The sequence below is a fragment of the Molothrus ater genome, chromosome 2 (genome assembly GCF_012460135.2).
Source record: "Molothrus ater isolate BHLD 08-10-18 breed brown headed cowbird chromosome 2, BPBGC_Mater_1.1, whole genome shotgun sequence".
Lineage (NCBI taxonomy): Eukaryota > Metazoa > Chordata > Aves > Passeriformes > Icteridae > Molothrus > Molothrus ater.
Window position 1 is genome coordinate 33657848 of NC_050479.2, and position 15844 is coordinate 33673691.

Consider the following 15844-nt stretch of genomic DNA (forward strand, 5'->3'; position numbering starts at 1 on the left):
CTTCTTGCTTCCAGCATTCTCAAATTAGTTTGTCCTGTCTAGCAGAACAAACGGTAGCCCTACACTCCCTCTCAGTGAACACTAGATCTGACTCACCCTTCTTAAACCTGGATGCCAAGATGGAGAGAACAGAGGAAAGAGCAAGGAAAATACTGCATGAGAGGGTAACAGATCTGCCAATCCATTGCTGTCACTTTTCCTTTTGGCAGAAGGACTTTGGTTGGTTGCTTGTCTTTTTAAGAGGGAAAAGGTAGTTGACTACAGTCACCCCTATGAGTGAGTCTACGAGTCTATATCCCTGTACCATTTGGCTCTTGGTAGCAGAAACTAGATGGTTTTCACTGCTACTTTTCAGGTTTGCTCCAGCACTATGTGCAAGGGCTGAAAATTTTTCTGAACAGTGACTGTCAGAGTGTATGCAACACAAGAAGACACAGCTGTTCTCTCATGAAAGCCAGTCTCAAAAGCAGTGTGAGAGAGAGAGAGCTCGCAAAAGGAAGCGGGAGAGGCTGTCAGGAAGAGAGAAAAATAAAAAGCTGGTCTTTTTGTTCCTTCTGTGACAAATCTGTACCCTTGGAAGAAACATGTCATACTGCATTTGGAAGAGTGCTATACACATGAATTTATACCAGAGAACACAGATTTGGGTTATGTGTTAAAGGAGATGAAGCTACTACTTTGACTACTGTCTCCAGAAGCTTGTATCATTTGTGTCAAGAAAGCACAGAAAATCTTCAATTCAAATAAATGTAAGACTGTCTCACACTTGCTTCTCTGTTAGTCCTTAATACAAAACAAGCTGTCAAGGAAGGAAAAGATCAGCTTAGAAACAGTAAAGAAAATAAGGCAGAAAAAGGGACACTACAGACAGTGGAAAAGGAACTAAGACTGAGTATTTGAGTCATTTGAATCTAGATAACCTAACTTAACAAGGAAAAAGTTCAGATGCAGGCCTAAGCATGTCAAATATTCCTGGTGTGGAAAGACTTGGCTTGAAAAGACATGCAACTGAGGGCAAACAGAGAGAGGGCTCTTGAAAAACAATCCCAGGCAGCACAGAAAGGACAACAAGTGGGAAACATCTGTTTATGGCCACTTTCAGTAAAAGAATTGGTGGACAATAGCTTGAGAGCATCTAAAAGAGATGCAGCACAAGCTTCACTGTAGACTCCTCACTGGAGCAGACAATGAATGCCAAAGCCTCAATTTGGCAAAATGTAAAATGCCAAAGCTTTATAAAAGGGACAGGACAAAACAATTTGGAAAAATGAATACTCCTGTAAAGGGCCACAACTGCACTAACATCCCCTCATTTTTGTTTTACAGAAACATCTAATCATTGCTAGAGGCTGGCATGTTTCCTGGGAGAAATCACCTCAAGCCTCCCTTGTTCAAATTCAGCCCCTTTATGGCTGCTGACAGCATCAGGACACTGGACTAGAGACAGCTTTGACCTCACCTGCAGCTCATATGCTTGTGCACTATCCAAAGGTTTGCTTTCTTTCTTTTTTTCATGATGGTCAACAGGTGGATAAAAAAATACCCTTGTATTTCACTGCTAAGGCCAATCTGCAAAGATCCTCTCACTCATCTCTCCATTCCTTCTCCAGAAACTGCTGTCCCTGAGTCTGTGCAGCTGGCCAGCATTAATGGCAACTCCAATTATTAAATTGCTAAATCTGTTAATAGCAGTCTCATTGTCTAATCTCAGTACATTATCAGATACAAAAAAAATGTCCAAAGTCCCAAATAATTAAACATGCAATGTGTTCCAGCACTTCTGCATGAAGAGCTTTAGCTTTTGAACTAAACCTGCAGGGTTTCTACATAGTTGAACTCTTCTACAGATATATGAAATTATGGCGTTCAAGCATTCTTGGGAAAAGAGCTTCAAAAGGTACTGGAAACAAGTTAATCTGACTAACTTTAAAAGAAGAACTCTTATACCAAGCTGTCATATTAAAAGAAGAGTAGCCACAGGTATGACCCATTTTCTGGGAACTCTGCCTCCAGCCCCTCACGCCACCAAGTAACCTCTCTGCTTTTCCTCACGATTATATCTCTTTCTTCCAGCCTTTATTTGCTACTTTTCTTCCCTTGTTTACATGTAACCTTCATGCAAGACTTTACCTATGAAGAGTCAAGCATTAAACCAGCAGCTCTCACACAGCTCCTCACAGTGCACTCCTGTGCATTCAATAACCTGTACACTTGAATGCAGAGAGAGCACATCAATTTAAAGTTCATGCTAACAGCAAGGCAGCAATGAACATGCTTAAGGACTATAAAAAGGCCAAAAACTTCCTGTTCTCTCTCTCACCAAAAATATCAAAGGGCATTGTACAGCATGTGCAACACATACATTAATTCTCTCCACACTTGGCTTTTGACTGAAACCAAAGCACTTCTGTGATGAAATCAGACACATGGTACACATACTGCCTAAGATCTGGCTGCTTTTAACATCTCCTAAATTAATTATCCTGAATTAATTACCCAACAAGCTGAGCCTAACTCAATTCTTGTGTACAGATTTTAAGTGCTATAGGATCCTGCTAATGTCCTTTGGCAGCTCACACTTCCCAGGTGCTGTGGTCTGCAGTAAGGCAGCCCTTGTAGCCAGGATGAACATAGACTAAACTGTACAGGAGCTACTGAATGCCTTTCAATAAAGCTGATGGGTGGAAGAGCAGCATTTCATCAAGATTTTTACATGATTCTTAATACAGCACACTGAATATTCCAATACTGATCTCCAGACACATTAACTGCACAGAAGCTCCCTCCAAAATAAATTCAATTTTCCCATGCAAACAGATTCCTGTAACAGAAGTTTCTTGGGTAAAACTTAACCACAAAAAAAAACCCTCTTTTTTTTTTTTTTTTTTTGCAGACAGAATCTTGGATCTAAAATAAAACATAACCATCACAGAACATGTCAGACAAGGAAAGCTCTCCATGGAGACAGTATGAGAACAGACTTCCTCCTCTTCCTACAGCTCAATATTCACTATCACTTTACTGTCAATTCACGGGGCTTTAAGCAAAACCTGAGTAAAGACTAAAAGTAACACAAATCCTAAAAACAGCATATAAGCAGGAAGCACAGATATGCAAAATCTTGAACACTGTTCTTCCCCCTCATTCAAACCTTAGATCCTATCTTCTTCTTTCTATTTCCATTACTCACTCTCCTTAAAGGCTACAAGTGCAGTTTGCAGTGAATACTGAACTCTTCCTTTCTCCAGAAAGGAAGAGTTCAGAATTCACTGAACAAAAAGAATCAGAAATAAGAAATAATGAAATAAATATCAGAAATAATTCACAGAAAGAATCTTTTCTTCACATTAGCACAGAATCAGGACTATAATTTTATTTCCATCATCTCACCCTGAGATCCTGTTTCAAAATACCTTCCTGATATGCACTTAGCAGTGTTTTGACACACTCTGTTTTTCAGCATATCATAACTACGTCATCAAAATGTCAGAATTTGGTTGCTGTGGTTCCATTTGCCTTCTATTGTGGACAAATAACAGGCTTTCATGCATTTAACAGTACTTGGTAATGACTCATGCTGCTTCATTTCAAGTAAAGCCTTAGAAGTGGAAAACACTAAATGAATGGAGATGAACTTGTCAGCACTTGCTAGGGAGGAAGTAGCAGAAGGGTGGTAGAATAAATAAAAAGCTGCAAATAAAAAAGCTGCCTTGCTAACCTGTTAGTTGATCCATTGTAGCAGTAGTTTGGAAGGAAATCATAATTGAGTTCCCAAAAGACGTGAAGAGTGATTCTGCCATAAGGGGCTGAAACATTGTGGTTGGCTTCTCTGAACATGGCATCAAAGCTGTCCAAGGTCATGTATCTACTCAGAAGCTTGTGAGTCATTTTGTTTATCTCTATCAAGCCATCCAGCTCCTATGAAAAACAAGGGGAAAGAAAGGGAATGATGCATTTCATAAAGTGGAGAAACTGAACAAAGTACATAAATAACCTTGAGGGAAGAGAAAACTAGAAAGAAGTCAAAATGAACAATTGACTCTCTCCCAGTCTCTTACGTAACAATAAGGGCTGGACAGAATCAGTACTCTTGGGTTTGTTCCTTAAACCTTCTGAGACTTTAGGGGTATTCAGACAAAGATAGGTCTCAAATACAGATCTGTACCAACACTTCCTCCACTGAGCAAAACTTTAAACTCCAACATTTAAATGGAGTCAGATATAGACCAGAAACGCCTTTCTGCATTTCCTACTTTACAAGCAATCACAAAAGTAACTTCTGCTCAGTAGAGCAGCTGGTGAAAGAACTATTGTAGTGGTAATGTTAGGAATAACATCACATTTACCATAAATCCTTCTCATGGCCCACTCCAGTGAAGGATGTACAAAGATGCAATGAAAAACCAGATCAGACATTTACAAATGTTGTGAAGGTATCCACAAAATCACTAGCTGCAGGCTACATGACTATATATGAGTACTGCATTTCATTATGTTTCTCCTCTTGACAAGAAATTCCTAGTATCTGTTCTGGCAATTTCTTTAAAATAAAATAACTCCATATCTGCCATCAGGCACTGATGTAAACACCAAGCACAAAGTACACAACCTTTACTTGCAAAAAATCCAAGCATTGCTTTTAAAGATTATTGTGCAGTGACCTACTGAAGAAATATCCAGTGGCTTCTTCTAGTTGTGTATCCAACTATTACTACTATCTTCCCATAGACTGCTCTCTGATTTAAGTGCTCCATATTTCAAAGGAGTTTTATACCTGTGAGCAAGTTAGTTCAAGAAAAAAAATCCACTATGATTATTACTACAGAATTAAGTCCAGTTTGAGGAGAAAATAATAGCTCAGTCTTGTAAATACCTTAATTTAATTTATTTATCTGGAAAAACAGCAGAAATAACAGATTACTTAATCTATTTGGATCGGTTTCTTGTTGAGGAAAGCAGCCAGTTTTCAACAGAAAATACTTTGCATAAAACAAAAAAAAGGACACCAAATCAACCAAAAAGAAAAAAAGGAGGAGCATGGTAAAGGGACAACCCTTAGTTCTGTCACTCACTTACTTACTCTTACTCAAAGAATGAGAACCTGTGACCTAAGGAACACATCATTGATGGTTTCTGTTCACTCAGTCACTAAGAGTGTACTGCACATAACAAAGAAAAACTATATTTCAATATTTCAAAGTTATAAAGCCGAGCATTCAGAAGTCAAAAGTTTGTGTGGCCTCAGTATTTGATTTCTCTTCAGTAAAGAATGAAATCAAACCAAGATAGTTAACTGCATGACAAAATGTCACTGGTAAAAGTCTTATTATAGAAAGAACAACAGTAAAGTCTTTTGCCCAACTTTTAACTTCTTTTTCATTCCAGCAGAACTGAATGTCCCTGATATTTTTTTCTTGCTGACTGCATGTTTACTTGTCAAGTTCACGCTGTCTTGAAATAAAATTTGGTTTTTAGCATTTCAACCAGGAAACTAACTCAAAAGGACACCTCAATATTGCACAGATGCTTTTCTTCCATGGGCACAAGTCAGATCTCTTTCCTTCACAAAAAAATTATTTTTGTCATGCTACAAAACCAAGCTGCCTGAGTAAATCAACGAATTTTGATTCTAACAAGCACAAGGCTGTTTTTTTAAATGTCCAATTTATTTATAAGCATGGGCAGAAGTGGGCGCTTAGAAAAATTTATATCACAAGGTGATTTCTTTCTTTGTTTTCTCACTGCTCCAAGTACCTGCCTTCTCTACACTTTACCCCCAGGGCCCTGAGCTGCAGTAGGTTTGGGGTTGCTCCACCTCCTCTGTGTGGTGTGTCAGTGATGTGGCAGAAGGGCAGCAGAAGACTCACCACGATGGAGGTCAGGTCCTCGCTTTCGAAGCGGCCGATGGCCAGCTCCATGGAGCGGTACATGGCTGCCGAGATGCGCTGCGTGATCAGCCGGTTCAGGTCTATGGACCTGCCTAGGAGCTAAGGGAAAACACGCGTGAGGCTCTGAACTGCCAGACAGGTTACAAGACACACTGTACAAGGACTGTGAGACTCCCCAGATTAACAGACTCTCACTTTGTGAACTTGCATCCCAAACACACTGACACAAAGCAGATGGACAAAATGTATCAATTCATGAGCAAATGCGGTTCTACAATTTGCATCCCAATTCTCACAAAAAGAAGCAAAAGTACACATTGCATCTACATTTAAGTACTTATATCAGCATTTTATGCTTCCATCATATTGTGCCAACAACATACTGAACACTGGTGAAAGACATTACTAGGAAGACAACACTACCACCCATGGCATTCCTATTTGGCTCATATTTTCCTAACTGCAACAGACATTTGCTTTAAAATAGGATATTTTAAGTTTTCTTTCTTAATTTACACCTTCATGTGACAAAAAAAAGCAGATCTCAAGTGCTCAGTTATGCTGCCGAGATGACAGAACATGAAGCACAAAATGAGTTTTGTCTACCTACATGAATCAACACCACTGGAAACCTGCCAAGCCACTCAGATACAACATTGGAGTTAACTCACTTGAACGTGTCTCTGTTTCAACAGTGTCTCATAGCGGTTGGACTGCAGCAGCTGAATGGTTGCTCCCTGGTTCTTGCACTCAGAACGCAGCCGTTTATCCAGAAGCAGGCTATGAAGAAAGGAAGAAAATGCTTAAGGTATATTAAACAGCAAAGCAGAGCAGAAAAGTGTGAAGAAAAGCTCTCATAGTGGAAGGAATAGCTACCTGCCAGCCATTGCCTTGTAGTATGCAAATATTTGGTCTGCCAGCTTGTAGACAAATTGGTCAAAACACAGGTTTACCTTAGGGAGAAAAATATCGTATGTTTACAGAAACTTAAAATTTAAAAAAGAGCTTCTCTAAAACCTCCCACTGTTTATCAAACATAGTCAAGGAAGTTAATAGATCTGAATTTCCCAGTACAAGAGATGTGGTTCAATTTTCACCATTAATGTGAGGGATTTTTGCACAAGTCTACAATTTTCAGCATTAATGTGAGGCATTTTTGCACAGGTCTACAGCTTTCCTCACAACATATCACCCAATCAGTTACTCATCTTCTGGTCAGTCTTCTCAGTTTTTCTGTTATCTCCAGCTGTTCTGAATCTCTTAAAAAGGCCTTGCCCTTTAGCATGATTTTCACATTCAGGTACAGATGATTTTTCTCCATAGCTAAGGTTACTTTACCTCTGCCTCAATTTCATCATAGAGGAACTGCTTCTTAAATTTGGTAAGTGCATAATGAGCACTGTCATTATAAAGGTCCAAAGAATACAGAACATACCTGCAAGGAAAATAATAAAACATGAGAGTTACATGTGTATAAAATGATTCTTTAGGATGGTGCAGTCAAGATGATGTAGTAAGCCAGTCAATATTGTAATCCACAAGTGGTTCACAAAAACAGGGTATTTTCCTTTTTTAGTTTATATAAAAAGGATCACAATTTTTCCTTTAAGAAAATATTTGCTGGTTTAAGAAAAGGTGTAGATATATTTGAAGTCTAAAACTTGTTTTCTAGCTGTCCATCAAAATGGAACTAGCTGTTCATCAAAATGGAACTTCAATCACTCTACATTATATTTGACATCTTTAAAGAATAAGTAAGGAGCACTCAAGGAGCAAAATACGTGGCTGGTGCAATGATATGAAAGGTTTAGCATTTCAATTATTCACATGAAAGGTTTAGCATTTCAATTATTCATGTCAAAAAGAAAACTTAGAGACTCTGAAAATGGGCAAATGTAAGACAAAAATTTTTATTAAAGTTTAGAATACCTTCTCAATACCTACTTGTTAAAACCAATTATAATAAGGAATGGCAATCATTAAGAATAATCATTCAGTGGAAGAGCACAAGCGGGTCTTACTCCATCATTGATGCCTCTTTTGTCTCCAAAATGTGATCTGTCAAAATCCAAGGCATGGACATCTCAATGGGAAACTGGATTCTTCTGCCCATGGTCAGCTCTAAGAAGAATTCCCTGAACCACAGCTGGGACAGATCACAGCATTGCTGCAGGGTTTCTTTCAGAATGAATAAGGGAGAATTACACTTCTTATAGAAATACATCAGGTACAATACAACTGTGATTCTGATGATGCAATGCAAAACAAAAAAAAGCAGGTGCAAGTCACTAGAGCTGTACAGAGGCCATATAATCTAAAGCAAATTCAAAATGTAAAGCCCAGGACTTTTTGTAAGAGTTTTGAATTCCTCACTGGCCCCCAAAGTGGTGCCTTCTAATAGAAAAAAAAAAAAAAAAAAAAAAAAAAAGAGTGGAACTGGATGAGACTATCAGTTAAACATAAAAACTGTGTACACAAGTAAAAAGGGATTTCTAGTTTAATTTCTCAGCCGGGGCCTGAGAAAGCCATACACTGAATTTGGGAAGCAGTAAGTGAAGGAGGCAAAATTGTACTGGAACTATCAGTACCATCTCTCCCTATGGAGAACTGAATTGCTTCACATGTTCCTGTTGATTAGATGGGCAGGAAATGACAGACATACATATGAAGTAGGGATTAAAATAACAAGTTTCTAAGGATGCCATCAAGGGCACAGAGGTGTGCTTCCCACCTTTCCAGAAAACACATGGTATAATCCTGCCTTTCCTGAAGGCTTGTGAACTAAAACAGAAATGAACTTTTTACACTAAGACCTTCTGAAGACCTTTTGTAGTGCTGTTCCCCAGTTAGCACAGTGACTGGTATTAAGACTCCCCCTTCTCCAAGGGTAAAGGAGACCAGCAGCAAAACAAAAATGAAAGACAACACAGCATGGTGATGACAAGGACTAGGTACACTCAATGTCAGTAGGTGAATTCTTTAGGACAGCATGTTTCCGATTACAATTAACTGAATAGTAAGAGTAGTGAAATGACATCAAATTTACCACAACAGAGAATTTGTTTCCTCTGTACTTAAAACAAAAACAAAAATAAAATATCTCCCAAAACACAAAAACTACTTTAAATAATTTCAGTGTGTATAGGCTTATTCTTTATGTAAGTACATACATAAAATAGAAAAAGGAGGTAACAATATGAAATTTGACGCATTAGGAACAAACATATAACAAGTTAAAATAAAAATCCCACCACAATGCTAAGTACCATCTTAGAAAAAGTTTGGACAGACCAAGGCTTTTGATAAATAAACCAAAAGTTAAGTTGACTTAGGCAATCGGAAACATTTTCCAGATCGTGTTAGAGGTGTTAGGACATGCTAAGCTGGACACTGATCATCTACATATCTTACCACTGAAATTTATCAAATGAGTGTAGAAGAAAGACTCGCGATGGAATTTTTCTATGTCCAATATGGTGGGCCCCTCAAGGCTACTTCTCAAGGTTTTCTTGGAACCACTTTTGTCAGCAATGAGGGACTCTAACATAGTTCTCACCATGTAAAGCTGTATCATTAAAGGAAACAATTATGGTGGAAAGGGGAGGGAAAAAAGGAAAATACACATGGTACATTAGTTGAGCAACACTGAGAATTACTATCAGTAAGCGACTGCTCCACTTCAAACTGAAAACTGGCACTGTGTGGATAAAAGCCTTTGAGGCAAGAGGAACAGATGCAACACTAGCCTACACACCAGCACAAATGCCTACCCGTGCCAAGGGGACCTCCACTGACACTCAGCAGCAGACCACTTGCAGTGGAACAGTTCACATCACCACAAAAAGTAAAAGTAATAAGTAATGTCTTACCACCAAAGTTTAAAAGAGGCGGATAGATGTAGGACTGCCTCAGAAACTTGTGTGTCACATGCAATAGCTTTTCCAATCCCAGAGACTTGAGCTGCTTCAACAGCTCAGCAGAGTTTAAGGACTCTGTCATAGTGCGAACCATGAAGAGCTAAAAACCAACAGACAGGGGCAGGCAGGGGAAGAGAATCCGTTAATAAAAACACACGGGTGAATACGGAACGGGAAAGAGAAGCAGAGAAAACATGTTAGTTTGTTAAAAATGAAAAGCAGCACAGTAAGCATGCAGAGGAGGCCATACAGAAAGGTTGTTCAGAAAAATCACTGCAATCTGGGGCTCCCTCAAGCAAAGGGAAAGTTCCTGTTCATTTCAGAGGATGCTCAGAGAGCCATTAGCTTATCAAATGATTTAAAAATTATTAAGCACCAATTACCCATTCATACACAGCCATTTTAGAACCACATGAAACTGAGGAAAGCCTATCTAAAATGGATATATTTGACCTCTTGCCTTCCTGTCAACCCAGACAGACAAGTGTGCCAGCCCAAGAGCAGAAAAAGCAGAGAACCACATACTCTTAACAGCCTGTTGCAAAGGTGAAGCCCTTAAAGCACAGGAGAAGCAAATTGGTGGTGATATTTAACCTTTTCTTTCACCCCAGGAAATTAGAAATCAAAACAATTTTTCTGCAATTATCAAAACAAAATCTTCATTAAACCAATCTTATCACAAACTAAGCAACTTTTTATTACCCAAAATTATTAACCATACATGCTCTCTTTCCCACAGATTTTAAGTTTTAAAAGATTGTCTTCACAAATCACAGTTGCATTCAATTTTTCACCCCAAGTACTCAGTACTTCATTTTCTCAGATGAGCTATGAATATCAGGCCAATCATTCTCCAAACACATCCACAAATGAAATAAAGAGAACCATATGGAGGTAACAAGAATGAGCATCAAGGTATGGGATTTTGATGACTACCACAGAAAACATTTGAAATATCTCATTTTAGTGGCAGCAGCAGACAAATTAGATTCTAAGAACCAGCTTTATCATTCATTACTGAGCACTGGGATTTTGTAGGAAGTCACATACTTTTTCATATTTTAACAGACATTCATTTATATTTTAAACATATTTTAAAACTACTGGACATCTACTGAATAGTGTGATTTAAGAAAAAAAATTTCACCAGCCATACCAGAGATAGAAGTCAGTCTAGAAATAATTCATATAGTTCAAAAATATTATTTAAAAACATTAGGAGCTCAATGAGAAAATATTTGTTCCCAGAAAATCAAATTAAAGAGATTGAATCCTTAGAAAAATTATGTATCAGAGTAGAAAATTACAGCAATCCAGGCAGAGGATCTTGGTTATGTGCATCTAATTTTGCAAATTTAAGTCAGAGTAGATTTTTAGCATTAAAAAAAGACCGCAATAAAACCTGTAATTTTAAAATAGTTCAAGACAGAGAGAACACACCTCATGCAATAATTGTTGACAGGTATCACAACCACCAGACAGGAAAATACCTGAGTGCTGGAGGGTCCAACTGCACGTCTTGGGACTTTGATGTCAAAACCACTTTTGGGGTCCTTCTCTCCTCTTAGAGCTGGGTCATTGAATGGCTCGTGACCTGCTTCCCAGTCACACACTGTCTTCCTTATGGCCTGCAAAACACTGAACACAATTCCCACATCTTCAGACTGCACCACATCCAAGTGCTCTGATAGAACACCTTACTTTTTTTAAGCATTCTTCCATGAGCACAGAAAGTTTGCAACAGCATTCACGAACTCAGAGTAATTCCGACCAAGAACAAAGTATTTCACCAATGTTTTCAAGAATGACACAGCCACAAAATAACCACTCCATGCTGTATATCAGAAAAGTTAATCTAGAGCCCTTCAAGACCATCTAGTTCCAACTTTCCCCCTGCCAAGGGCAGGGACACCTTTCACTACATCAGGTTGCTCAGGGCCCCGTTCAAGCTGGCCTTGAACACTTCCAGGAATGGGGCACCCACAACTTCTCTGGGCAAACTGTTACACTGCTCCATTACCCTCCAAATAAAGGATTTCTTCCTAATACCTAATCTAAACCTGCCTTCCTCTTTCAGTAAAACCATTGTCCCTTGTCCTGTCTCTATCTGCCTGCATAAAAAAGTCCTTCTCCCTCTTTGTCATAAGCCCCTCTAAGGTACTGGAAAGTTATAATAAGGCCTCCCAGAGCCTTTACTTCTCCACACTGAACTACCCCAGCTCTCCCAGCCTGTCTTCATATCAGATGTGTTCCAGCCCCTGATCATCCTCATGGCCCTCTGGACCCTTTCCAACAGGTCCACATCTTTCTTGTGTTGAGGACCCCAGAGTTGGATCAATCAAACCAAATTCATACTAATATAAATACATATTCACTATGAATCCAATTAACATTCAATAAAACCAAAGCAGATTATTAACCAAATTAAAGAGAGACAATGATGGCTTGAAATGAAAAAAAGCAGAATTCCTGTTTCCAGAAGAAATTCAGATTCCAGAATTCAGCTGAAATTTACACAAACAGCTTCATACTTTTAGGTCCAAATATTGAACTGGAACTCAGATACTTGCCAGGAACACAGTCAGACATAATCTGTGGCATGCTGAATGATCAAGAAAATGTCCCATCCCAAATCTGAGCAGTTATGAAAGTAATATTTTTCTATTTCATTAAAATCCTGTGACAAAAACACTTTCCCTGCAAACCTGATAATGTGGAGCAATTTATTTATTTTTAACTTATGATGATATTTTTGTGGCAGACAGAGCACTTAGCAATAGCCTAATTAGCTAAGGACTTTCACCTCTAAGAGCTTTGCAATGAAATGTGGGAGTAAACACATGATAAACAAGTCAAGATTAAAAGCAAACAATTAGGGACAAAAAAAATAAGGGTCAGGAAATGTCACTAATCAGTGTGGGCAGATGGAGCACTGGAAGAGAAGTGTAAGGCTAATAAACCAAAAGCAGCAGAAGCTGAGAAACAGGACAAAGCACTAAGAGAGGCAGAGAGAAGAGAGAGTGGGATAAACATAAGACACAAAGAAAGGAAATACTGGAATCATAAAGTGGACAACAGTGAAACCTTTCTTCAAAATACAAACACTGATTTTTGCTTTCAGTATTACTGCATTTGTATTTTCTTAAAATAAAAATGAACAACAGGGAAGACAAGACTTCCTAAAGTAGTGCTAAGAGGCTCAGGACAGCCAGGACTCCTGCTGCAGCCATGCTGGCAGCCATTCATTTTTAACTTCAGACTGCTTCAACTTCAATTCCTATCCAACCAAGCTAACCACGAATGCCAGACAGATTGGGAGAACAGATTTAGGTAAAATTTAACATCTGTGCAATTCTGCAACTAATTTACTAAGGTCTGGAGAGAAGAATATAGAAAAATATGAGAACATTCATGCTACCTCTGAATGACATTTTTCTTCTTTTTAATAGCTTGTCTTAATGGCTCCCTAAGTGTGACCTGGGCAAAGTCCTGAAGAGCTGCATAAATGGTATGACGAATGGCATGATTGAAAACACTTTCCATTCGTCCCATCAGCACCTGAAGACCTTTGATCATGGCAATCACCTGCAAAAAAAAACCCAAAAAAACAGACAAATGTATTTTTCTTATTTTGTTTTTATATTTGTACAAACAGTGCATTTTTAAATTAAAAAAATGAGAAAAGAGGAATTAACAAGTTACAAATGACAAAGGATAGATTTGCTGTGCTCCTCTTATTTACTGAATGGAGGAACACAGAGTTAAACTCTGGTTTCAGAGTCAGCACAGGGCAGGCTGTATCTTTGCACTGGGTATGCAAAATGCCTAGAGAATGTTCTCTTTTGTACAGAATTAATCTTTGGAAAATCCCTATAGAAAAATATTTCTCTTACCTCAACCAAAGCAAACTTCTCCTCACTAGTATAATTGTATCTTGTTGCTCTTTCATATTCTTCTGCATTGTCAGGACAATCTTTATTAGAATATTTGTCAGTAGGGTGCACCAGCTTCCACGAGTACTGCAGTTCACAAGGCAGGAGAGGGAGAAAAAAAGATGGGAGGAACAAAAAGAAACAAAAATGCCTGAGAAACACAAAACACAGTTGGACACAAATAACATGCTTTGAGAAATACCACAGCATTTTCATGAATATTTGAAGAATATTATTTGGTACTATGTTCAAACCTTGTGTAAATTCTGAAACTACTATCTAGTGAAAATGCCAAACAATAATTTTCCTAAAAACTTCCTGAAAACCAGCAATTCTGTATTATTCCAAAGAAATGCAACTCAAACTCAACAGGTATTGCACTTAAGGGTGTTTTTTACTGTCCAAATGTTAACATAGGCAAAAGTTCCTTCTCTGCTTCAAATATGAGAAACACAGAAAGACTTCAGAACATAAGAAAAAACATCCATCAGACCCACACACAAAAAGAGGAGCTTTCTACTTGATGAAATATTCACATTTAGATTTCAAAACACAACCAGAAAACTACAGGTTTGGGTTGTTGTTGGTTTGGGGTTTTTTTCAGGGGGCTTGATTTTTGACTTTACTAGGCTGAAATGTGTGGAAATAGTTGTATTGCCTGTGACAATATGATCTGCACAGCATGCACTTCTCTTAAATACTGCCTTTTCAGTCACTGCAAACACAGCTCAAAATGTTCCTGACCAGCATCAGGCTGGCCTCATATCCATCAGGGTACATTCACCTAGGTGAAAAATCCTAGTCACATTTAAATACAATATTCTCACAGTTTGAGTTCAGCATACAACAAGACCTGGTTGATACCACCTTAGCATAAATATTAGATTACAGAGCAATATAAATTTGCCTACTATAATGGATTAACAGCACCAATTCACCTTTGGCAAAGGGGAGCATCACACCCTGCAACCTGAGTGCTACAAAGAGTGCACTGGGGAAATGATTAAACAAAGAAGGAGTTCTTTGGGGGCATTGCACTGACAGGGTTAAGATGCACAACAAACATATGCTGCAAGTTTTTATCTGAACACAATGCACACAACTATGTTCATGGATACTCAGTGAAGGTGGAGACAGGTAAATAATTAGGATACTTCCTATTGGAATAAATTCTCAGCAGGACAGGAAAAAGGTGAATACAAACTTGAACTTAGATGAGAAGTATTTATGGGAATCCATTTAAACTAGACAGACAATGAAAATCAGTGAGAATAGCCAAAAAACCTGCTGTGATGCCCAGAGAAAGTTTGGACTGGAACGAGTAAGACAGAAACAGAGCAAAGAATGAGAGATTTCCTGCAGAGATATTAAAAATTAGGAAGATTTTCACTGTGAAGAGCCCCTGGATGCAGCAATTTGTGATGACAGAAATAAAGGGTGCAAGTCTAGGAGCTGCAGAGGCAAGGAATAGATGACAGGATGACAGCAAACTCCCTTAAAAAGAGAAAAGAAGAACAAGATTTTCACCATTAAATACACTGTGGATTTAAACAGGAATAGGATAATACAGGGGAAAGCATGACTCATCTACTGGCTTTTAAAAGAGGCAGTTAAAAATACAAATGAGAGAGAACTGGTTCACCAGCTATGCCCACTGTGGATCACATAGTGCAAATTACTTAATGTCCCCAAGACATCTGAGGAGCAAGAAGAAGAGGAGCAAGTCTGGCTTCTCTCATACAGTAAGTCACATTCCAACCCTTCCTAGAACATGTTTTGGTTCAGCTAAGGCACACAGCTTTTATTCAGCGTCTGCACCACAACAAGGACTCCTCTTCAATTTCTGCCATAAGCAGTTTTTTATTGGAAAAAAGCACAGTCACTTTTCTAATTGGCATCTGCTTTTAAAATAAACTACTACAATACAGAGAAACAACTCAGAATGTTCTTTATTTCCCCTCCCTCATTTCCTCTCATATTTTCCTTTTCCTGCATTAACTTTCCTCTTGACTAAAAGCCCAATCTAAAGCCAATGGGAGCCCTTCCATCTGTTGTATTGCACTAAATAGTTTATTTAGTTGTTGTTTTGCACTGGGTGATGGGAAAT

General features: G+C 38.4%; 1 protein-coding gene across 3 annotated transcripts in view; it reads right to left on the reverse strand.

Moving 5' to 3' along the window:
- The window catches only part of CYFIP1 (cytoplasmic FMR1 interacting protein 1), a 79592-nt gene that overhangs the window by 31831 nt on the left and 31917 nt on the right, over nt 1-15844 (reverse strand). Inside the window, exons 13-22 of one of the 3 annotated variants that reach the window (XM_036383046.2) lie at nt 13699-13824; nt 13224-13390; nt 11296-11443; nt 9300-9453; nt 7910-8066; nt 7227-7323; nt 6765-6841; nt 6560-6668; nt 5868-5987; nt 3719-3918 (exon numbers count right to left, since the gene is read on the reverse strand). In XM_036383046.2, the coding sequence (XP_036238939.1) occupies nt 3719-3918; nt 5868-5987; nt 6560-6668; nt 6765-6841; nt 7227-7323; nt 7910-8066; nt 9300-9453; nt 11296-11443; nt 13224-13390; nt 13699-13824 (1355 nt within the window). The other 2 variants (XM_036383059.2, XM_036383065.2) reach the window with 2 other exon arrangements.